Genomic DNA, 25,022 nt, shown 5'->3' on the forward strand with positions numbered 1-25,022 from the left:
ACAGCCATGAAATATGAATGAAAGGGGTTGCTGCGATGTTACTCGACATTTGAGTTGTAATTAGCAGAAGTTATAATATTAGCCAACATTAATTAACAATGTAAAGTGTTTAAACATGGACTGTAGTAACTCGGCTGAGTGGAATGTGCACATTCATCAATGCACCTCATGTTTATTAAAGATTTGTCTTTGAGTGCTATGTGACTAAACACGTTCATTAAACCCACCACACAAATATGTAGTGATTTTTCTGCCACACTCGTTTCATAGTTACTACATATTCCCTGGGAAAGTGTTCTGTGGTGCAAGTCAGCAGGGTTTAGAGGGGGCCATGTCAGGGTGGAACTGATTGGAGGCATGGTTCCGGGAGATGCAATGCTGTCTTCTATAGATTTTTGGTTATGTTAGTATAGTACTTATGAAAAATGGACATAGTTTTTTATTACTATCCAATTATTTTATTCAATTGTGAAAAGGAACTTACAAAGAGTTTCAGGAAGCAAAAACGTGAGAAAAATGCTGGGCACTGGTGACTCGCACCTGTAATCCTAGCTAATCAGGAGGCTGAGATCGGACGATCATGATTTGAAGCTAGCCTGGGCAGAACGGTCCCTATGAGACTCATCCCCAATTAACTCCTCAAAACCCGCAAGTGGAGATGTGTCTCAAAGTGGTAGAGTACTAGCCCTGACTACAAAGAGCTCAGGGACAGTTCCTAGGCCATGAGTTAAAACCCCATGACTGACCCCCCCCAAAAAAAAATGAGGAAAAATTCTAGTATTAGAGATGGTAACTAACCACTGTTTTTGTTTTCTTTTAATCTTGTTAGTGCTGGTTATTGACCCCCAAGGCTTCATGCTTGCCAGGTGAGCACTCTACCACTTGTCCTACCCTCCAGTCCTTTTCTTTTGGTGTAGGATCTTTCTACCTTTGGTGTAGGATCTTTCAACCTTTGCCCAGGATGGTCTCAAACTCTCAATCAACTTGCTTTCAAAGCACTAATAGACAGGCACTAACCATCCTGGCACTTCCTAATGGATGCCTTTTTACTTTTTAAAGAATTCTTCTTTAATTGCATACCAGTCTTCTAGAAGACTGACACTTAGACGCCTTGAAGTGTGTTCATCCTTTCCTTCAATTTCTTATTCAGATGTCCTACCTCTATTCGAGTTCCTGACTATTCCACTTAAAAATGCTGCCATCTCTCATCTCTGTGCATGAATCTTTCAAAATTTCTTCTTGCCATCTAATATATTGCGTAACTCACTTCTTAATTCTTACTGATTATTTGCCTCTCAACTGAATTTTAGATCTAAAGTCAAGATTCCCTTACTTATTGTGGGAATGCTTATTGAGCACCTATTTAAACACTGCAGGTGCAGTCATGACTGCACATTATAAACTGATATCTTTTGTAATAAACTGATAAATATGAGATGTTCTCTCAAATGTTCTGAGAAGCCCTGGTTTATAGCTGGCTGATCAGAAGTATGGGGCAGCCCCGAGATATGACCCATGAGACTTTGAGCTGGCACTTGGAAAACAAACTCTTTCACCTGTGGGGACCGCACTGGTTGGGGTCAATTGTAGAGCATGCAGTTGAAATGCCTGGAGAATCGCTTGAAGACCCAACACACATTGGGTGCTAGAAGGGAAGTATGACATGGACCATTGAGTGCAGTCGGTGATACAGATATCATAAAGAATATTTTGATGCGTTTTAGGACTCGTGGACACTGGCCAGCATCTCCCTTGAGCCCCAGCTCAAGGGAACACCCCCATATTTCTGTTTCCCCATATCACCTGTATTCTGTCCACTCTTGCATATTTGCATATCAGCTTCTTTGTTTTTTTTAATCCCAAAGTTCTTCGTTCATGTTATATTAACCTATAAATATTATTACTGCTTTAGTTCCTAAGTCTTAATTTTTTTTATTGAATCTAGTTTAGACCTGTAATATTCCATTAATAATCTCCTGTTTCCTCCCTTTTTTAAGTTTTAGAGAGGAGATTCTCCTTTCTTTAAAGGAGAAATAGAAAGAGAGAGAAACATTTCTGGCTCTCCTTGGCTGGAAATGAGAGTTAAAAGTTCTGTTTCTCTTTTTAATTTTAAACAGTTCCCTGAATTTTTTTGCATTGCAAAAAAGGTATGATTATTACCCCAATTTTTGCAGGTGGGTAAATCAAGGCCAATGCAATATGTGGAGCATAATTCACAGGGAGGAAACTAACTTTGGTTGTAAGCCTGAATAGAGACTGGCAGCCTGTTCTCCTAACACTATTTGCCACCCCGGGTAACAGAACTGACATTCGGTTATTCATTTTATCAACAGAGGATTATAACATGCAAGGATTAGTCACAGGTAAAAAATTTGAAAGTATATGTACTGAGTGTGTCTTCAAGTAGGTCTAACCTTTTTAAAGGTCACAGTTATAAGGGTGGGTCTTAATATTTTTAGAAAGAACTTGCTTCCTTGAAAAGATATTTATGGTCCAGTCATAGATTCTTGGTGATGTGAGCATTAGTTGTGAAAGTTTCCCTTTAAAATTAAAATTCAATAGAATATTATGATTGAGAGTTGATTTCATATGTAATTATAAGATTAGGTTTAATAATTTTTCTATAAAAGTGAAAACAAATGTTATTAGTTATCAGTCTTAATACATGTTTTCTTAAACCTCCCCACTTAATTAAAAGCATCCATTTTTATAACAAGTTATAGCAAACTAGTTACTTTCTTGAATTTAGGCTTGAGCCCTTCTAACCTCTGAAAATTAAGAATATTTCTATGTTTATAAGTGATGAAATTGAGGCACATTGTGGTGTTACTTGACATGTTACTGGGATGATATTTATTACTATTTCTCCCTTACATGAAGCCCAAAATTTTCTTGTTCTTTGATTTAAGGCCTTCTCTCCTGAAGCACCTGCCCTTTTGAAATTAAGTCTCTTTCCAGGAAGTAGATATTTTCATAGCCACATCAGTGCTGAGGACAGAACCTTAAAGAGACAGAAGCCAGAGCAAGTATATTCCTATGGATCTGTTTGTTGACAGGTGTGTGTGTGTGTGTGTGTGTGTGTGTGTGTGTGTGTGTGTTAGGTTTTCAAGAGGTCATAGGCACAAACCATAAAAAGGAGATTTTTGAGGTCAGACTTTTAAATCCCTTTTTGAACAACTAACCGGTGGTTTCAAGTTTAAGGAAATAAAATGTTTCTACCACATAATGTAGTTTTACATATTTAAAACCCATTTTTTCAAATCAATCTTGAGCTTATATTTGAGTGAAATTTGATAAATATGTATAGTCATAAAAACACACAGTAGTTAACACATAGAAAATGTTCATTGAAAACATTGTGATTTCTGTCACCATTCCTTGCCTATTTTGGTACTTTATGTAAATATTGTATATTTACTTTCCTCTGCTTTGCTTCCTCAGTACAGCATAAGGCTTTTGATATTCAGCTACACTGCTACATATATAATTAGTCTGTTGAGTTTTAGTGCTGAGTAATAGACTTCACTGAGTAATAGAGTTCACTGTATGACTATATCATAATTTTTTTCTCTTACCTTTTGGTCAGCATTGGGTTCTTGTATATTTTTGCCTATTACCAGTAGAGTTGTTGGTGCTGCAGGTGTGGTTTAAGTGATAAGAGCACCTGCTTAGCAAGAACAAGGCCTGGAGTTCAAATGCTGTCACTGACACCTACAGATGTTGCCAATATTTTCTATCATGCAAGTCTATTTGTGAGCATAATGTTTTCATTTTGCCAAACCCGAACTTAGTTCCACAAGAGTGGAAATGTTGTGTCATTGAGTTAATGTACATTTAATTTTATAAGAAATTGCCAAATAGTTCACCAAATGATATATATGTTTTATATATATTTATTTTAAATTTTAGAAAGGATTGATTTCAGCATGACAGGGTTATACTAAAATGAATTATTCTCCTTTCTTTAAATAAGAAATAGAAAAAGAAGCATTATACATCCATATCCATATCTATATCTATAGAGAGAACATAGTTTTTCCATCCTAGAGCTTGAATGCAAGTCAGAGTGCTATCCCTGGGCTTTTGTATTCAAAGCCAGTGTGTTACCACTTGAGCCCCAGATTACTTTCAGCTTTTTGGTGGTTAATTGGAGCTAAATATCTCATGGGCTTTCCTGCTGGGCTGGTGTTAAACTGTGATCCTCCTGAGTTGCTGGGATTATAGGTCTGAGACACGGACACCAATCTTAAAAAGGGTAACTTTTATCTAGACTGAAGTAAGAGATTTTTTTAACCCCAAAGTATTTAAAGAATCTGACAAACACTACAGTAGTAATAAAATATTAAGAACTTCTGTGTACATATTTCTTCCATTGTTTACTTAATTCTCTTGGAATCATCATGTGACAGTGATTTTATAATATCATTTTTTATTGAGGGAATAAATGATAATTTGAAATGCTTGATCAAATTTTTTTTTTGGGTCCAGTCATGGGGCCTGAACTCTGGACCTGGCCGCTGTCTCTCAGCTCTTCAGCTCAAGGCTAGCGCTCTACCACTTGAGCCACAGCGCCACTTCCGGCTTTTTTCTTTTTGCTTATGTGGTGCTGAGGAATCGAACCCAGGACCTCAGGCATGCAAGGCAAGCACTCTACCACTGAGCCATCTTCCCAGCCCTTGATCAAATTTTTTATGATTGATACTTTAGGAAAGTTTAAGCTTCATAACATATATTTAAATGATATCATCATGTTGTTTTACTCTAGTATTTATTTAGATCTCTTCTTGGTTTATACTTTCAATTTGGACTCTTTTACAACAATGCCTATATCTAAACAGCAGAGAAAAGTCAGCGTTCAACTTCACTAAAGTCTTCTCTATTGTTTTTCGGGAATATTTTTAGAACTTAATGTTGCTTTTACTAAGTCATAACTGTTTACTATTTCACACACATTCTATAGATTATCTTATGATTTGGGGATAGGTTCATATTTCTAATTCAGCAATCTGGAATTCGAAATATGAATCTATTTACTACAAGGTCACCTTAAGACTGGTTCCACCTGAGTGGCTCTTTTGCTCCGTGTAACAGCTCTTCACATGCTTTTCTTTATATTCTTGTCCTACTGTCTGGTTTATTGAGCTATAACCTTTATCTCTCAGACTCACATCCTAGAAGAAGTATTTGCCCATTCATTCATGCATTCATTCTAAAGTATATTCAGACTATTATTTAATGCCAGTGTTGTGCTAGGCTTGTGAATTTTAATACATAGGCTAAACAGTATAGCCCCTTAGCTTTCAAAGATAGTAAGAGAAAATAGGAATGAATCAAAGAAGTCCCCAAAACAAAGTAAATTTAAAAAAGGGGTGTGAGGAAAAGGAACACAGGGGTGAAACACAGGTGATCAAGAGAAGGAGGTTCTCTTATTGAAAGACCTGTGAGCTGAAACATCACCAAAAATGAATAGGAGTCACTGGGATAAAGCTTTCTTGTAGAATCAGGCTGTCACCATTCACCTTGGTAGAAATCTCTGCCTAGTTAATTCACAAATCTAAGGTGTCAGGGTGTTTCTGTCCTGTGTTCTCATTTCAACAGCAGGTCATCATAAGCCTATAAAGTTGAAAAAAATCTCTTTCCTGAATCATAAAGATCAGGTTAGAGTTTACAACATTATTTTACTGATTCCTTTCCCTCATTTAGCCCTGAAGATGTTTTAGTATCTGCAAAAGTCTGTGTATCACAGAATGATGAGGTGAAATCTTCCTTAATTAAAATTTGTAATTAGTAAGGCAGCCATGGAGGAGAGATTGGATTTCAGTTTTTTCAAAACTACATTTCTATGTCAATAGCTTGCATGCTATTTACAGATAATACTTACATTGTGTACCCTTAGAATGTCATCCAATGAGATACCTTGTAAAAGTGAGCACTTTAACTTAGTTCAAGAACTTAGTTTAATAAAGTATATTATTTAATACAGAAATATAAGTGAGAGAAATGTTGCCTTCCTTCTCCCAGCACATACTTAGTAAAGACAGCAAAAGCATGTGTAATTTCATTGCTATACTCTGCTATGGAGAGTGGTGTGAAAGGATACCGGCCCAAGGATTTGATGTGTTGGAACCAATTCTATTTTCAAAGCTCTGGCTGTTTATGTTGCTATAAATCAAGACCGGAAATAGATATGGGCCTTTACTGAGCAGAATTATTTTAATGAGTGTTTTTCTATAACAAGGGAGAACCAGAATCTAGTTGGGAGTGAGGCTTCCTTAGAGAAACACCACCACCAACAAAACCAAACCGACAACAAAACTGCTGTGCATACCAAAGCATGGGGACAATTGAACTGTAAAATTCAGACAGATCAAAAGGAGGGGGAAGAGGTGGGCAACCTTAGCAAAGGGGCAGAGGACCCAGATATAAGGAAAACAAGTTTGGGGAAATTCTCTCTTTGTGGGAAAGGTCATTTATTTCTATGAACAAAGACTTTTCATAGGCGTTTGAACTTGCTTTCAACTCTGAATTGTATTTACTTGCTCTTCCAAAACTCTGCATACTATATGTGTCACATGCAGAATGTTTTGGATGTGTGGGAAATAAAGAAGTAGGCCACAGTGTGGGGCAGCACGCAGCAAAGTAAACCAAAGGTCACAAGGTTTGGAAAGGTTATTGTGAGTCCACTCAGAATTGAAACAAGACTGTGCTCTTTAAAACTGTGGCCCCTGATTGACCTTCCTCAAAATTCCCCACTGCATTTATGACCTGTAGCATCCTGACCACTACTTCAGGCTTTCTGGTAGTGTTTGTCTTGTACACATTCTTCCTGGGACATCGTCTAGAAACTGGAGTTTGAGCACTGAGTCTTTGAAGACGTTCTTCTTCAGGTATGGATGAGTGCGTGAGGCTGGAACTGGAGGGGGTCACTTGGATGAAGTGGCCCCTACTTGTAACAGTCTGAGAGGGGAGGCAAGTAGTATCTATGCGGTTGCCTTTTCTTCTAGTTCTATGTAAAAACAAGGAAGAGGTGAACGCTCAGGTTTCTGACAAAAATCTACCAGTGACGGCTGAGCCTTCCCTTTGTTTCCTGACAAATAGCTTGTGGACACCAAAAACAAAAGGTGTATTTTCTGGCACTGGTTCTAAGTCTCCTCTGAGGAGAACAAGCAGCTTTGTAGTCATGTTCAGCATCCACCATTTTCAACCAGGGAGTGGCATTTATGTGGATTATAAACAAACTGAAGTTATTATAGTGTTAGTGTTATAATTGCTAGTTATTGATTACAGTAATGCTTAGTACCTGAACACACAGGACCAAATTATTAAAGAGAAAGATGGAGATGAGGGAGAAGGAGAAGGAGAGAAAAATGAATGAATAAAGGACTGACTGTATGCTGTTTTTATCTTTGGACTGCCTCACTTATTGGCTGCCTGGAGATACCTGCTTCACTTTAACCCTCAGAGATCCATGATAATGGTATATATTTCTTCATGTACCATGATTGCTTCAGTTACACACACACACACACACACACACAGGAACACACATCATACTTTCATACTTGTTTTGGCACCACATCTATATAATCATTAAGACAGTACAGATTTTGCTCTGCATGTTATTTTTCTCAAAAGCAAGAGATAACTATAGAAAAATTCTACCACAAACCTTCCATTGTAATTAAAAATACTATTTTTATACTATATATAATTATTTCCATAAAACATCATAACATCATTCTTCTTGTTAAGTAACATCCTGTCTCCCTCCTCTGAAGCTTGTTGGAAGATACGTGTAGTTTCTGGTGTTTTACATTTCTATAAACAACTATGATGGAAATAAGTAAATTGGTGGTTTTTTCCCAATTATTTCTTAATTGGAAACAAATGATAATAGATATTAGCCAAGCTAAGGTAAAAAAATCTGGACATCAGATTTAATAATAAAGTGCTTTATAATGTTCAGTCATCTACAGCTCACAAAGAGTTAAAAAATATCATGAGTTCTAGGCTGAAAATCAGAAGTCAAATACTCCTTTTGTTTTTCCTTTGTAAAAAAGTCCTAGAGATAAGAAATACAGAATAAGACACTAAATTGAAACTATGACATCTATTAACTCATCCCAAATGGGGTCCACATACCAACTAGTTTCCTAAACTCAATAATTGGTTTTATATTTTCTTTGAAGGTAATTCCCAAAGAATAAATTATTTTAATGTGTTTTAAGAACATTTAATGATTCACATAAAGTGGGTAATATTATTGATGACACTGGGAATTAAATTTTTTTTAAATTTAAATTTTTTGAAATTAAATCCCTTTTGTTTTTCTTCTCAAGATGAAGTAAGTAGTACTACTGCTTCTGAAATGAACCCCTCACATGTTTATTAAGAAATATACTTCCAATGAAAAGCTTATTCATAGGAATAAGAGTGATATACATGTGTGTATATATATTGTTTCTGAGATCAATCTTATATATTGTAAAGAAATGTTATAATTTACATTTATATTTTAGCTTGAAGATTGGCAGTGTCATGTCTGCATATGTATAAAAACACTCTTGCTTTAGAAGAGAAATCAATATTGGACTCCATTTCCTTTTACAAACATGGTTATGAATCAAAACAATGCTTTGAGTATAAAGACCTGTCTGAACTTTGCTGTAGTCTTTGTGAAACTTTTGTGTGCAAGGAATCACATATTTTTGATCACTAGACACAGGGAAATAGGCTGAAATTATAACCAGATTCTTATAAAAAGAGTCATCTCCTTTAGTGACAAAAACACAGAATACTTCCTTCAAAATTCCCCTTCTATAAGTTGATTATAAACGTGAATGACAGCAACAAAAAACACTATCAAGTGACTCAAGTAATGACTTCCTGGTTTTTGTGTGACTACAAGGCCTGCATTGTAATTGTCCCAGAGTGATGTTGTCAGTTTATCAGCATAGTTTACATGTGTGCCGTTCTGGGAAGCTTGTGTTTTTAAGACAGAAAAGTCAGTTTCATTTCTGACCTTTATGATTATATGCAATTATTCTATAGAAGAGAGAGATATAATATTATAATCTGTAGTTTCAGGCCAATTAATATTAGAATTGTGGTACAACTTGCTCATAGCAGAGAAAGCACTTTATATTATATGGTAAACTCACAGACACACAGACACACACAGATACACACACAAATATTACATGGCAACACTGGCATAATCTAAAGTCCAAGGTTCAGAATAAGCTCAAAGATGATATAAAATGACTACATGTAAGTTCCAAGAATGAATGGTTCCATCAAGAAGTATTTCTGTAACAGCTCCAAAGAGAAAATATATGCATAAAAATTCAGCATTGGCTTTGTATACTTTATGTTCTACCAGGTGATTAGTACCAGGTGATTACTACCAGTTCCTGTAGTACTTTAAGAATTCGGAATAGGCAAGTTTAAGTAATGCTACTACAGTTAATGATGGCCCAGTGAAGTTAGCTGGAGCAATCCTAGGAAAGATAAAATTGAAGGAATGTCTAATATCTACATCTTGTATACAACCTGAAATTCCAGGCCAATGGGGTTTATTGCATAGGCTATCAAAACACAACAAAGAACAACAACCATAACAAAAACAATCTAGATATTTGTATGTTTTGGTAAGATACCCAAGTCATATTTTCTGTAGATAAATCCTTTGATGGTAATGTGAACAGAGGAGAGATGCTTAGATTAATACGGTTAAAACTTGTGACACCGGTGCTTCTTGTATATGATCAATAAATATAACCTAGCTGGGTGCTGGTGGCTTATGCCTGTAATCCTGGTTATGCAGGAGGCTGAGATCTGAGGATTGGGATTTGAAGCCAGCCTAGGGAAGGGAAGTTCCTGAGTCTCTTATCTCCAGTTAACCACCAGAAAACAGCAAGTGGTGCTATGGTTCAAGGTGGTAGCGTGCTAGCTAGCCTTGAGTAAAAAAGCTCAGGAACAGTGCCCAGGCCCTGCGTTCAAGCCCCATGACCAAAACAACAACATAAATATAAAAAAGACTATATAGCAATATGTTGCAATTTATTGCTATGACTCACTTACTGATAATGAGTTGGACAAAGGTTTTGTTGGGGAAAATGGAAAGAAAAAAATGAATAACAAAATCTATGGAAGCATTCTTTTCTTTCTTCTTGTGATGGGGGAGGGGAGCAGGAAGGGGACTAGTGGCAGGGCTAGCTTACAGCAAGCCAAGGACACACTGAGCCTATATGGAGCTTTGAAGAAGGGGTGGGGCTCAATTACCTGGAAAGGTAGAACTTCACAGAGGCCTTCCTGGCAATGTTGACTAAGCACAGAAAGATGCCAGTGAGTCATGCAAAACCATTGTAGTTCAAGGGGACTCTGAATCCAAGCCCTTTAGAAACCACTAGTGACCAACCATCTGTGTGCCCTGTGGACTATGATTGTGAATGTCAGTGTCTCTGAAGTCTCTTAAGCCGAATTGATGAGGCTGATGATTTCTTCACTCATTCTACAACATGTAATAATGAAAACAGTAAGGACACTGCCTGTGCCTTGTGTAATTCCCTTCGGGGAATCTTCTCGTTCCTTTCCCACTGGGTGCTTTTGCCAGGTTTATCCACTTACTTTACTTTCTGACTTTTCTTCCTTCTCTTCTTCCTAACTCGTTTTCTTCCTGGAATCTGTCTATAGTACTTTAAGTACTAGCCTCTTTATTTTTTAGGGAGATTCTAGAAAAAGAAATTATAGGTTATCTTCTGTAAACCTTAGCCAGCAGTTTTTCAGCCTGGGTTTCTATTTTTAAAATGTAGGAGGAAATTATCTCAGCCTGATTAGAATTATGAGTGACCTATTTACCTCCTTTTCACCACTCATTATGGCATCACAAACTCGATTAGATGAAATTATGAACTTTTAATGGAGGTAAGACATTTTTCCCAATGTTGATTCCCCTAAAGTGTTACCATTTGGTTGATATCATATCCATATTATTACTTAAATGTTGATATTTTGCAGTACTGCAGAGCTCCTGTTTTTTTTTCTTCCTTAAACCTCACTTTGACTCTTCTCACTCCCCCATGTAAAATACAGAGCCTCCAGTTAATCAATTCTAGTATAGATTTCATCTTTTCTTGATTAGTAAAAATACTGCCACCTGGTGGCAGCGTGTGTCCTGGTGTCCTAGACAATAATGGTAAGCAGGACAGAACAGTCACATTCAAGAAAAACACAGAAAAAGCGACAAATTGTGTTCACATAGTCACGTATTTCATTTTGACTTCAAACCTGACACGTCTAAGACAAATTTATAATTGCTTCCTTCAATAGCCTTGATGTATGAATGTACCTAGACATTAAGCTCTTTATAGATAGGCTTTTTTTAAAAAAAAAATGTCAAAATGAGACTAAGATGGAAGTATCAGCGTTCTCACTTCCAAATGAGAAAATTGAGACCTGAGAGGTGAAGGAGAGCTTCCCCAGAAAGATGTCATTGCTTTTACTGTGGGCCCTCTTTGCCTTTGTAGCTATTCAGATTTGAAACCAGGCATTGTTCCATTGCTCATCCCTATTCACATGTCACATGATCTTTTGCCATTATCTGTATGTTCTAATGGCCAACCTTCGTGGTCCAAACTTTTGCAACCTGTAGATTTTTGTAGCATAATCTTTTTTTTTTTTTTTGGGTCCGGGGGTCCAGTTGTGGGGCCTGAACTCTGGGCCTGGGCACTGCCCCTCAGCTCTTCAGCTCAAGGCTAGCGCTCTACCACTTGAGCCACAGCGCCACTTCTGGTTTTTTTCTTTTTGCTTATGTGGTGCTGAGGAATCGAACCCAGGACTTCAGGCATGCAAGGCAAGCGCTCTACCACTGAGCCATCTTCCCAGCCCTGTAGCATAATCTTTAGTGACTTCTAAAGTTTCATATTTCAGTAAATCTTAAGGTTGTCTACAACATCTTATTGAAAATATCTAAATTATTAAAAATACAGAGTAAACAGTGAAAGTCTCTGTCCTCACATTCATTGTCCCTTGCTGTTCTCTGAGAAGTATGCAGTATAAGTTTTGGTGTGTTGGTTCTTAAACAGAAGTACAGTATTTCCATTGTTCTGAAATTTATCCATCCAAATATGGTTTGCTAGGGTAGATATTCCTATGGTAGTATGAAATATATTTACAGACTTGATTATATACATTTAGATATTTGATAATTGCTTATAATTATAGAATTATATTAATATATCATAAAATTATATTGATTTGGTATTGATTACATATGTTACAAAATTATATTAATAATTTTGATAATTGTTATATACATTTAGACACATACTAATTGCTTACAAAATAAATTTTATGCTTTAGTCTCTTACTACTTTTATCTCAAATAAGCATTTATTTTGTCTTCTGTTTTCATCTCATGGGAGCCTTTCTTTTAATTTCTTTTTTATTGTAAAGGTGATATAGTGAAGGGGCTGTAGTAACATAAGTCAGATAATGAGTACATTTCTTTTTGAGAAGTGTTACCTCTTCCCTCGTTTTCTCCTAGTGTTTTCCCCTCGCTGTCCTCTTCCTTCCAAGGTGTACACTACGGGAGCATTTCTTATTCCCTTAATAGGTCCTCCTTTGAGGAGGCCAATATCTTTTTGGTGACATGGTATTCTATAGTAATACAAATTATCTTGATTAAATATCAATAAAGTGTATATGTATGTGAATGTATGTGGTATCATCACATGTGAGTGCCAAACTCTAATTTACTCTCAGTGGCCTTGTATACATTACTATGCTTCTTTTTGCTATCTCTGCACATCAATATTTCTCATATATAGGTGAGAATCACTTGGGGGTTATATTAAAACATGGGTTGCTGAACTATAACTCCAGAGTTTCTATGTCAGTAGGTCTGGAGTGTGTTCTGAGATTTTTCCATTTCCAATAAGTTTTCATGCAATATTGACCCCACATTAAGGAAGACTGATGCGTGGGATTTTCCTCTAAATTCCTTCTTGGCACTCACTGTTTACTGCCTAGAAGATCATCAGCTTCCAGAGATAGTTGAAAATGGCTGTGGTCAAGAACCAGGCCTGGAGTTTGCATTCTTTCAGCCTAGGACCAGCTGGGAGAGAACAGGCCTCAAAATAAGGAAATGTTTCACACATGTGAAGAGTGGAGCAAGCTGTCTCTCTCTATCATGTGCTCTGAAGATTCCATCTATAGCAAGTGCATCATCTTTGAGTATGAATGGTGGCATTATTATGACACTAAATGTAGACAAGAATTTTTTATTTTACATTCTTCCCTTCCTGTTGGGAGCTAAGCCAAGCAAAATTTCAGGCATTGAATGAGTTGCTGCATCTAGTCAAATATTCATATCCATTCCATCATTAGTATGGACTCAATTCTGGTGTGATTTGTCTTGTAAAGCAATGGTCCCATCCATTAAGTCCCAAATGGCTTTTGAACAATTATTATAGAGCTTCCCTCTTTATCGTTTAATTTACAAAAACGGCTTGCTTCTAAATATAGTGGGTAGAAAAATATGTCATCAGGAGACTTGATTATCTGAGTATATTATAAATATATCTACATAAAAGATGCAATAGAGGATTTATGCTTGAGAATGAAATATAGGAAATAAAATCACAATTATAAAGTTTGACTTGCTTCATAAAGTGTAATTCTTGTAAATGTTTACATATGTATGTTTGTATCAAGCATTTTAATGCTGACACATATGCATGGCCTTTTGAATCAGGAAAATGCATTGAGCTGATAGGTATATTGCTTCGTAGCTTGAAATATATGTGTGAAGAAAATTTACCAGTTTTGGAATTGGAATTAAAAGGAAATATTTGATATTTTAACTATTACTCTCACTAGGCATGCATATATCTATACTATATATCTAGCTGTTTCAATGATCTTTGTGCAGTTGTGCAAAGGAGTTTCAGTTCAACATGTCAATTTAGGAATACAATGCATCTTGATCACTGTCACCCCTTCCATCATTCCTCCCACCTATCTCAAACCCACCCATTCCCTCAAGTTACCTCGTTCCATTTGTGAATGCACATACGTGAACATGTGCATTTAATATTAGGACTGTATATGCCCACTATTTGTCTCTCTAGTTGTCCCCCTCTTGTTCATCTTCCAATCCTCCCCAGACAAAACATGCTACAATTTTAAAAATATATTTGCTTAAGCTTTATACAAATGACATTACAATGGCATACATCTTCCCCCCTCCCCCCGCCAGTCCTGGGGCTTGAACTCAGGGCCTGGGCACTGTCCCTGAGCTTCTTTTGCTCAAGGCTAGCATTCTACCACTTGAGCCACAGCGCCACTTCTGGATTTTTCTATTTATGTGGTACTGAGGAATTGAACCCAAGGCTTCATGGAAGCTAGGCAAGCACTCTACCACTAAGCCACATTCCCAGCCCTTGCTTTGTTTTTATTGAGACATGGCCTCAGCTGGTCTAGAACTTGCTGTGTGGGCTAGGCTGGTTTTCAACTTGCAATCTTCCTATCTCAGCCTCTCAAGTGCTGGTTCAGCCTCTCAAGTGCTGGTATTACAGGTGTGACCCAAAGCCTGTCATGTATATATCTTTTGGCATATGAACAATTTATTTCTTGTAAACAACCTGCAATATTACATTTAATATACATAACAGTTCATTTCTTCTCTCTTATGGTTTTATTTTTATTTTATTTATTTATTTATTTATGTTTGGGTCTGGTCGTGGGGCCTGAACTCTGGGCCTGTACGCTGTCCCTCAGCTCTTCAGCTCAAGGCTAGTGCTCTACCACTTGAGCCACAGCGCCACTTCCAGCTTTTTTCTTTTTGCTTATATGGTGCTGAGGAATTGAACCCAGGGCCTCATGCATGCAAGGCAAGCGCTCTACCACTGAGCCACCTTCCAAGCCCTTTTGTTTTATTTTTTGGTGGTTCTTGCTGAGGATCAAACCCAAGGCCTTGTGCATGCTAGGCATGACCTCTACAACTAAGCTACACCAGTCTTTGTTTCTAATTTGTCAGTGCTAGAATTAATTCTTTAGTGAATGTTATACTTAGGAAACAAAATCGAGTAGTATGCAAATATTCAGCTTTACTGAATAGTGCTAAATTGCTTTCTAAATTTGTGGTACCAAACTATAATGTCACTAGTGTTGTATAAAGGTTATGTTTCATATTTTCCCAATATGCATTTTCCCAATACGTGAGATAAAGTGTAAAATTGAATTTGATTGTAGTTTTCAGTATAATACCTAATTTCTAGCACAGAGGCTGTTATCTATTTCTCCAAACTGTCCACTTATATCTTTTGCCAATTTTTCCACTGTTTTGACTTTTATTGAACATAGATTTTAATGTAATCTGAATAACAGTTCTATTTTTATATATCTACCTTGCATGTATTTTTTCAAGTTTTGAGACTTATCTTTTAATGTCTTTATATGGTAATCTTATAATACAGAAGTTTAAATGGTGATACAATAAATATTATTATGTATCTTTGTACTAGTCCAAAGGCAAATTATTTGAAATTATCATATATACTGTAGACAATGTATATATTTTTTTTCATAAGGATTATTGATGACATTTGCCCCATTTGTTCATGATTGCATCCTTTTACCCATAGTTTATGTTTGGGTCAATTTGAGATATTTTTTAAATTATGCTCTTGTGTTCTTTTATTTCTGCAGGCATAGGAAAGATGTATTTCTATTTTCCTATGGATATTTCCATGCCAACTGGAATGTTCCATGCCTTATGTGATTTTAGTTGGGCCAATCATCGTCTATAGATTGAATCACTGCAACTAGTTCAGTGCCCCAATTGTTCCTAGTTCTCTGCCTCCTGGGGGAATGGTGGGACTGTATTTCTGCTGTCTTTGTATGACTTACCTCATGAGTAGAGGCTTCAAACTGAAGGTCTAGCAAGCAGCCTATGATTGATTAACCATACTTTCCAGTCTTGGTTCAGATTCATGGACACATGGAGATAGAAAATCTGAGAGTAAAGTTCCAGAGCAGAATTCCAGATGACCTTTAATAGACATTCGGCCAAAAAAAAGCAATTCTTTATTGTCTTAAATGGCTGAGATTTTTTGAGTAGTTGCTGTTCCAACATGATAAGAGTTAATATGGGTGTTACTTGATCATTAGTAGAGATAAGTCTTAATAAGTATAGACATTCATATTTATATTATCATGTCCCTTTTCAGTTCTTTTCCTTTCACTTCCTTCTAGGTGCATTACTATTAGTGTAATTCTCTAGCACTCATCAATTGTCAAGAAGATTTGAATTTTTTAAAATTTTATTTAAATCAAACTTAAAAAAATACAGGGCCTTGATGGTATCCAATACATGCCTCGGTGTCACATGGAGTTATAAATAAATATGTGGAAGCAGACATCACAATAAATTTCAAGCTAATTTTCAAGAGTAAAAATTGGACACACATTTTATAGCAATTTTACTTTTCCATTTGCTTATTCAGGCCTCAAATGTATAAGGCAGGATGTCTACATTGAGCTACCTTGGCACTATTTACCTTATAATTCTTAGGATAGGTTTTTCTTTGCCTAAGAACAATCTAGGTCACCAAAAATCCTGTGTATGTCCCCAGTGTAGCTTACTAGATAGGAACTTCCAAGCATCTCTTGCATTAACAATTATGAGCCACATAAAACTTCTGCATATCACTTTTGGCCATGATATAACTATGTCCAGAGTAAATTTTCAGGACATCTTGGAAGGTTTTATGGTATTAAAAATGTTCCATATTAAATGGAAAGACTTGGAAAAAATTATATTAAGTGAAGTGAGCCAGGTCCAAAGAAACATAGGCCCCATGGTTTCCCTTATTTGTAATAACTAGTATATGTCTGAGTCAAGCAGAAAAAGTCAGATAAGTTGATGTTAGGCAAAATCAACCCCAAGATAAGTGTTCAAATGTTTTTTTTCCATGTGATTGTTTCTAAAATATAAGATAATTTCTTTGTTGCTTTGTATGTCCCTCCCCCACAATATAACCCCTGCTTTCACTGTATTTGATGTTGGTATAATTTGTGGAGGGGAAGGGAAAAAACAACTTGTTTAAATAGGGATACAGGTGGACCCATTGCAACAACGAGATATACAAGTTGTTATGTTGAAAAACGAACTTTACAACTTTGGCCATGTGGTGGGAGATGAGGGAGCAGGTGGTGGGGTGGGGTGGGGAAGATGGGAAGGGATAGGAAGGGGAAACAAAGGAGGAGGCAACAATGCTTGATAAGAAATGTACTCAATATCTTGCCCATGTAATTGTAACTCCTCTGTATGGTATTTTCACAATAAAAAAAGTTCCATATTATTTATCTGGACTTATGATTGACTATAAATTCTTTTGTATTGACAAAGAAAGTCAAATGGCTGAAGGATTTCACTCATTGCTTTACTACAGTTATTCTCTAGTGTTATGACATGAAAGTTGTCAAAGGACAATGGGTTGTGTAAATATTTGATGGCTAGCATTTCTTCTCCTCTCCTAATATTTCCTTCCACAAGCCTATATTTCCTCCTTTGGGGTGTTACCACTTGTAAAGAAGACACCTGAAAAAAACCTGTGTTTTACCTGAAATCTTTAAAAGTAACGATCGTCTGTATGGCACCATAGCAAGGGGGGGCCATTTTTGAAAAAAATGATAGCTCAGCTTCCTGTTATTAGATTAGACTGGTCCCACCAACCTAGTCCACTTTTATACTGGCTCTGATATTAAAGATCTATCATTTTTTTGTTCAGTTGATCACATTCATGAATTTGCCTGTTCAGTATCTGACACATATTTCTGGAAGGATGAAGGTAAAGACAAGATAAAGAGTAAAGCACCAAGAAGATATGTCCTAAGGCAGAAATTAGCCTGCACACAATCTCTCCACTGCTCAGTGTTTCATTTATTTTAATAAATGTCTCTTAAAATGCAGAATCATATATTATAGTTGTCTCGGGAGGAATGGAGGTGGGGAAAGAAGGGAATTACTGTCTGAAGAAGCGGAGTTTCATACTCCCATGTTAACATGAAGCACATGTATACTTTAATTGGCATGTTTGCTCTGAACATGCTAGCTGAGGTGTTGGTAGACAGATTGTGACTGGGGAATTTAGAGTCTGGATTGTGCAGGCTTACATTTCAAGGCCAACAGACCAAATGCAGAAATGAGAAGGAATGTAGAATGGATTTTAGACAATTCCCACTTTGTAATTTATTTTTATGAATTCTGATTTGGGTTACTGACATCCTGATGCTGAAAAATGATCTCAAGTGTCAAAAGCTACCATTTGGATCTATAGTAATTTCACTGAAGAGCATCGAGTATTGCTGAATGTTAGAATACTTTCTTGCCAAGCTTCTTGCTCCTTAAGAAAAGAACATTGATTGATTAATCAAGGTTTATGTATTTTTCTTTTAGGTGGTTCTTTGGAGCAATCAAAAGAACAGATGCAGAAAAGCAACTATTATATTCAGAAAACCGTACAGGTGCCTTCCTAATCAGAGAAAGTGAAAGCCAGACAGGAGATTTCTCCCTCTCAGGTATGGGCATTGTTTTGTGAGATTCCAGTATGGGTTTGAGCGTTTATGGTCTTGATCTCTTAATTTAATCTTTTTCTCTTGAATTTCAACATGCTGTACAAGCAGATTCCAATTTATTCTGTCCATTTAAGTGTTCAGTGCCTCCTATTCAAAATCATCAGTTCTATCATTCTCTCCCAGCCTGCTCCCCACTCCCCAACTCCTGCCTGGCGCAATTCCAAACTTCCTTTATCATATTCTTGCTGTACTTGTTCCCTGTTTCCCTTTTTCATTCATGCACCCTCACTCCCACTACTGTCCCTCCTTTACAATTTATTTCAGCTTCTGGTAGTCATTTTGTTAAACTGTCTGCCAGCTGTTACTCTATGGAGATCCATTCATTTTTGTACTATACATTAGCTAACTGAATGGTGTAAGTAGGCATATGTCTCTATGTGTGATTGTATGGATTTAAGGTTCACATATGGGAGAAAACATACATTTTTTTGTCTTTCTGGGTTTGACTTACTAAGTATAATGTTTTCCAGATCCATCTATTTCTCTGCAAATGATATAATTTCTTTCTTCCTGGTGGTTGCATAAAAATCCCATTGTCTATTTATAGCACATTTAAAAATCCATTCATCTGTGGTGGGGCCTCTGGGCTGTTTCCATAACTTGGCTATTGTGAACTATGCTGTGATGAACAGTTGCCTTTGTTTTGTCCTGATGTGTCATCTTTTGGCTAAATGTGGTGTTTAGTAAGCACTATTTCCATAGTAGTTGCACTCGTTTATATTCCCAACAACAGTATAATAGGTGTCTTTCTTTCTGCAACCTTGCCAGCATTTTTGCTGTTTGTGATCTTGACAGTTGTTATTGGCATGAGATGGAATCTCAATGTCGTTTTGATTTGCATTTCTTTTATGGTCAGGGATGTTGAACATTTCTTCATGTGTTTATTGAACATGGACTTCCGTTCAACAACTTTGCCCACTTATTAATTTGATGATTGATTCTCTGGGGTTTTAGTTTTTGAGCTCCTTGTGTATTCTGTTTATTAGACTTCTGTCAGATGGAGAGCTGGCAAAATCATCTCCTATTCTGTAGGCTTTCCTTGCAGGTTGAAATTATATCTTTTCTGTACAGCAGCTTTGAAGCTTGATGTGGCCAGTTTGTCAGTTCTCCCTCTTATCTTTTGCACCCCTGAAATTCTATTCTGCATATATGCATGAGTTCTAGTATTTTCCCTACATTTACTGTCTTGGTTTCAAGGTTTCTGCTCCCATTGAGGCTGTGAGCCATTTTGATGTGATGTAAGTACAAAGTCACAGACACGGATCTAGGGATTCTTGTCTTGTCGAGTTCTGTTTTCTTTCCCTCAGTCTGGGGAGCTGATTGTTTTCTCATGGTCTTCTTGCTCTCTCCTCCTATTTCTTTTCTTTCTGTATTAATTACTTAAGTAATTAGCTTTTATTCATTGTTTTTGGTGGCACTGGGGTTTGAATACAGGATTTTGTGCTTGCTAACCTGGTAGTTTATTGCTTAAGCCACACCTCCAGCCTGCCCTGTTCTTTTCTGGTTCTTTTTGAGCTTGGTATCCCTTCCAACCTGGGTGCAAGTCTAAGCCACAATTCACCTACTTGGGGCTTTCCTCATTTCTGAAATTACAGCACCACCCCACATCCAGCTCTCCTTCATGAGGATAGAATGTCATAAACTTATTTATTTATTTATTTTTTGCCAGTCGTGGGGCCTGAACTCTGGGCCTGGGTGCTGTCCCTCAGCTTTTCAGCTCAAGGCTAGCACTCTACCACTTGAGCCACAGTGCCACTCCTGGATTTTTCTGCTTATGTGGTGCTGAGGAACTGAACTCAGGGCCTCATGCATACAAGGCAAGCACTCTACCACTGAGCCCCTTCCCAGGCCTGTCATTAACTTTTCAGTCCAGGCTGAACTAGAATTGTGAACCTCCCAATCTCAGTCTCTTATGTAGCTTGGGATGACAGATACTTACCCCTGTACTCAGCTGTGGGTTGAAAAGGGATCTTGGTAACTTTCTGTGCATAGACACAAACTTTTAATTCCCAGATCTCCACTTCTCAAGTAGCTAGGATTATAAGCATGATTATCAGCACAGGTATAGCCTTGCTAAAATCTGTGTTTTTAGTTCTATTGCAATTCTGTAGTGTATTTTTAAAAATTAAATTCTCTAGGTGTGAAATGTTCTCTCTTTATACTGTGTAGGCCTGCCACTTACATGGTCACCCTCTTCAAGCAAGTATTCTGCTTCTCTAGCAGATATAAGCCTTGTAGGAGAAGAGGTTTTACTTTCCTTCATTCCTGTTGCTTTGCAGTAAATGCTTATCTTGCATTATTTTGTGTACCTCATGCTCTCTGCCTGGCACGTCATGGTGGTGTTGCCTTTCCCGACTCAAATTGGATCCTCACAATAGTGCACATCTGTACCAAGCCAGGTGATGTTATAATGACTTCTAGTCATGAATAAAATAAAATGTCAGATAAACAGAACAGCTCAGAGAAGAATACTCTAGAGTATCATTTCTGAGGAAATTTTAAATATTAAAATATCTTTCTCATGCACTTAAAAAATATATATCTCATGCACTTGACCTCTATTTATTTACACACACACACACACACACACACACACACACACACATGCATTCTCACTCTCATACACCTGAAAAGAAATTGAGGACATTTTGTAGATCATGAACTATATACATCTGTCTAGACTGTGTTTAGAATATAAACGTGTGAGTTTCTACATTAACACACATGCATGTAATTGTGTATTTGTGATATGATCCAGCATTCATAATTTTAATTTCTGTTTTGTATTATCCTGTAAATATTTTTTCATGCTCTTTGGTATTTCTATATTTTGCTGTGAGAGACTACATAGTTTCCCATTGCATGCCTGTACCATCATTTTATTTGACCTATTTCATCTTTAATACTTAAAACAGTTTTGAGTTATTTTGCTGTTATAAAATATGTATGATACAGTGAACATCCTTGTAGATATATATTTGAATATTTCCATGAAAATGTTGTTTTCAGAGGAAGATATTGAATCTTTTTGAATTCTCTGTGCTTAATAAGAAGAGCTATAAGAGAATTTCTTGTCTAACTGCATTCCTGTTTGTTTGTATGCCTTTCCCAATATTCATATATCAAATTTGGTGGTAGTTATTTAGCCAAAAGCTGGATTAAATGTTTCAGAGAAGCATTAAAATATGGAAGAATAATATTCCCTCCAGGAAAACAAACTAAATGTAGAATTACCTGACTCATGTTTGAATAATGCTCAGGCTACAGTGACTGCTCAGAACCCTGTCTAGGAAGAATATGCTGGAACAAAACAGCTTTGCAGGCTTAGAAGAAAATTAGGAGGATATTGGCTGCAATGTGTGGAGAATACTCTAGAGCTTGCTTATGGATTTAGGAAGCTTTGTAGGCCTTGCTTAGAGACCAGCATATCATTATAGATTCTTTTTCAGTGAAGTCAAACAATTTAGTCTTTCAAACAAATTATCTGATTGCTGTGTATTCACTGGAGGATAAAGTAAATACATCCTATTATGTCCTAGTGAAAGGGAAATTCTCTTATTAGCCAGAGGGAAGGATTTAGGGGGAAAAGATGGGAAGAAAAAGGTCTTCAATTTCTCTACATTAAACAAACAAACAAACCAATTGCTGACTGTTGATTATCACTAAGGATCTTCAGATGTCTCACTCATAGATCTATTTCTCAGTGCAGTTGTCTCCTTAATCAGTCAGAATTGATGGCCTTCAATTTTGCTGACTGCTCTGTTGCTAAAGGAAAGCAAATAATATCCCTTTTCAATCTCTGTCTTTCCCACATGAATTTTCTTTAGAAATATTGTCTTTATTCGTTGGGCAGCAATGGCTTGCAGCTGTCAGAGAAGAGCTTCATGAGAAAGCATGATTTATTGATGGTGGGGTAGCTCCCGGACACAGCAGCCCAAGGGTGGGGTAGGTACTAATTGGGTTGTTGTGATCCTTGAATGCCTGTAGGCTTTTGTGAGGTCTGAACAGATCAGAAAAGAGAGTTGGGGCCATGACACCTCTCCTAACCACAAGACACTAATTAGCTGTGAATTACAGCAGCCGCTTTTGGATATTACATATTATATGTGGTAGCCAGAGAATCTGTCTTCATTAAATGCCTGACAGGCAGTTTTAGTGGCCTTACTATTATTTGTCATTGGGAGTGAATTGCTTTTTTTATGAAAAAATAAAATAAAATTCTGACTGTATTTCAACAGATTTGGCTATTTTCTGGTATCAATCAATTATGTAAAAGGAAATTATTACTGCTGTTAACCATTAATGGTAATCGGATGTTTGGTGTCCTATGAAGTATTTTTATTCCTGTTTAAGGCACCCTTTAAGGATGTGCAGTAGAGGGTCATCACTGAGCTGGTGAGAGTTTTAGAAAAGATTTTTCCATTGTGTATTGTCATTTTGCTCTAGGCAAGTCTATGTATAAAAATCTATGGAGCAATATAGGGACTTCCAAGTTTTCCCTCAGTGAAATCCTTTCAAGAGCCAATAGTAATAGACTGAAATGGAGATCACAAGTGGAAAAAAAAATCTCCCTGACAAGTGCGTGAGGAGCTGATGTTACTTGCTGATGTTGTTGTTTATGGTTTCAACAAACATTCAGAATACTTACTATGTGCCTACCCTCTGCTAGATAAAGGGTAGTATAGCTCAGCAAGGAACCATCTCTGAATTCAATCTGGAAGATTGTAATACAGTTGTCTTATTGTGAAGAAAGAGTGGCCAGGAGCCAAGTCTTAAAGGGAGTGCCAAAGAAGGCTTCCTGGAGGAAAGGACTTGTGTGTTGTGTCTTTTTTTGTTACAAGGTGGCAATGTGAGAATAGTTGTTTCTGGATAACCCATGTTTACGATGTTAGGAGTACATCTGGTGTGTGTGGAATGGTGGCAAGAGTGGAGGATGTTTCAGGTGTGTGTGTGTGTGTGTGTGTGTGTGTGCGTGTGTATGTGTGTGTGTAGGATGGACAGGATAAATAGAAAGTTAGTGTAGGAAGCTGAAGCTAGAATGAGGAATTTGGACCTTGTTCCAACGTTTTGGGGAGGAATTGATTGGTCCGTTCTGTTTTAGGCAGTTATCTTTCATGTGAAGGGTAGATGAGAGATTTGTAGACATCAGCCTGGGGAGAAGTGAGAGGAGAAAACACAAGTTGGCATCTCTGACTATGTCTGAAATCACAGGTTCAAAGTGAGTCGAGTCTGAAGAGAAAGGCAATAGACCCCAATCTCATTGTTCTGCATGTGAATTGAATTCTCTGCTTCACACAGGCCATCTTCCAAAGCAGGAGGGTTTCTCTGTAATTTTAGATGTTTTTTCTTTTGGTGGTAATGGAGTTTAAACTCAGGGCTTTCTGCTTGCTACCCAGTGCTCTTGCATTTGAGCCATGCCATGTTTAAGTTATTTTTAAAAATAAAGACTTGCATTTTTGCCCAAGCCAAGCTGGAGTGTGATTCACCCATTTAGATCTCTCATGCACTGGGATTACACTATGATCTACCATACCCAGTTTATTGCTTGATATAAGGGTCTAATATCCCACCCAACTCCCCAAGCTTTCCTTGAACCACAGTTCTCTCAATCTGTGTCTCCAAGTAGCTGGGATTGTAGCTGGGAACCATTGTGCTCAGCTATTCTTCTTCTTCTTCTTTTTTAATCTGGAAAATTTGGGAGAAGCCTTAGGATTTGGAATGAAAAGCCTGCTTTAGTGTTAAGGCAGGCTAATTTTACTATTGACCATTTTCAGGGTTATTTAGAAACTTTAGAATCCATAGGTTCTAGAAGCGGTGGGAAATTGAAGCTTCCTTTGCCCAATAGAGGCAACCAAGGGACCTACAGGAAGCTGAGTTCAGAGGCAGCCCCTCATGCCGAGGTTGGGGTCATGGTGGGTCTGCACCATGGAGTACTTTGCAAGCAGTCTGGAGAAAGCTCCTAGATAGTCCTTTGTGTCTTAAATGTTAGTCTTATCTATGATATAGTAAGGAGAAATGGAGAGGAGGAAATAAAGTTGAGAAATATCTACGCAATACAACAAACATCAATCGGTGATTGATCAGAAATGGAGTAAAGGAAATGAAGAAAAGCTGTCAGATGTCTGGCCTGAGTCACTGAGCAGCAATGATAGCTTTAGCTCAAAGAGGTCTACAGTAGAGCATGAACTACAGAAGAGGAGGGGTCACAGAAATAACCTAAGGTAGGTTTTGAGGCTGTGTGTGTGTGTATGTATGTATGTGTGTGCATGTGTGCCTCTGTGTATGCTGGTGCTGAGGCTTGAACTTAGGGTTTCATGTTCTTGCTTGGCTTTTTACTCAGGGCTGGTGCTCTACCACTTCAGCCAACCCTCTAGTATGCC

The 25,022-nt window shown here is 37.2% G+C and overlaps 1 protein-coding gene across 1 annotated transcript in view; it reads left to right on the plus strand.

The window, feature by feature from the left end:
- The window catches only part of Frk (fyn-related Src family tyrosine kinase), an 87,408-nt gene that overhangs the window by 24,037 nt on the left and 38,349 nt on the right, over positions 1-25,022 (plus strand). The window contains exon 2 of the mRNA XM_013032796.1: positions 18,464-18,585. Within this exon, the coding sequence (XP_012888250.1) occupies positions 18,464-18,585 (122 nt within the window). The remainder of the gene's footprint in view (positions 1-18,463; positions 18,586-25,022) is intronic.

Source organism: Dipodomys ordii, unplaced genomic scaffold (genome assembly GCF_000151885.1).
Source record: "Dipodomys ordii isolate 6190 unplaced genomic scaffold, Dord_2.0 Scaffold157, whole genome shotgun sequence".
Classification (NCBI taxonomy): domain Eukaryota; kingdom Metazoa; phylum Chordata; class Mammalia; order Rodentia; family Heteromyidae; genus Dipodomys; species Dipodomys ordii.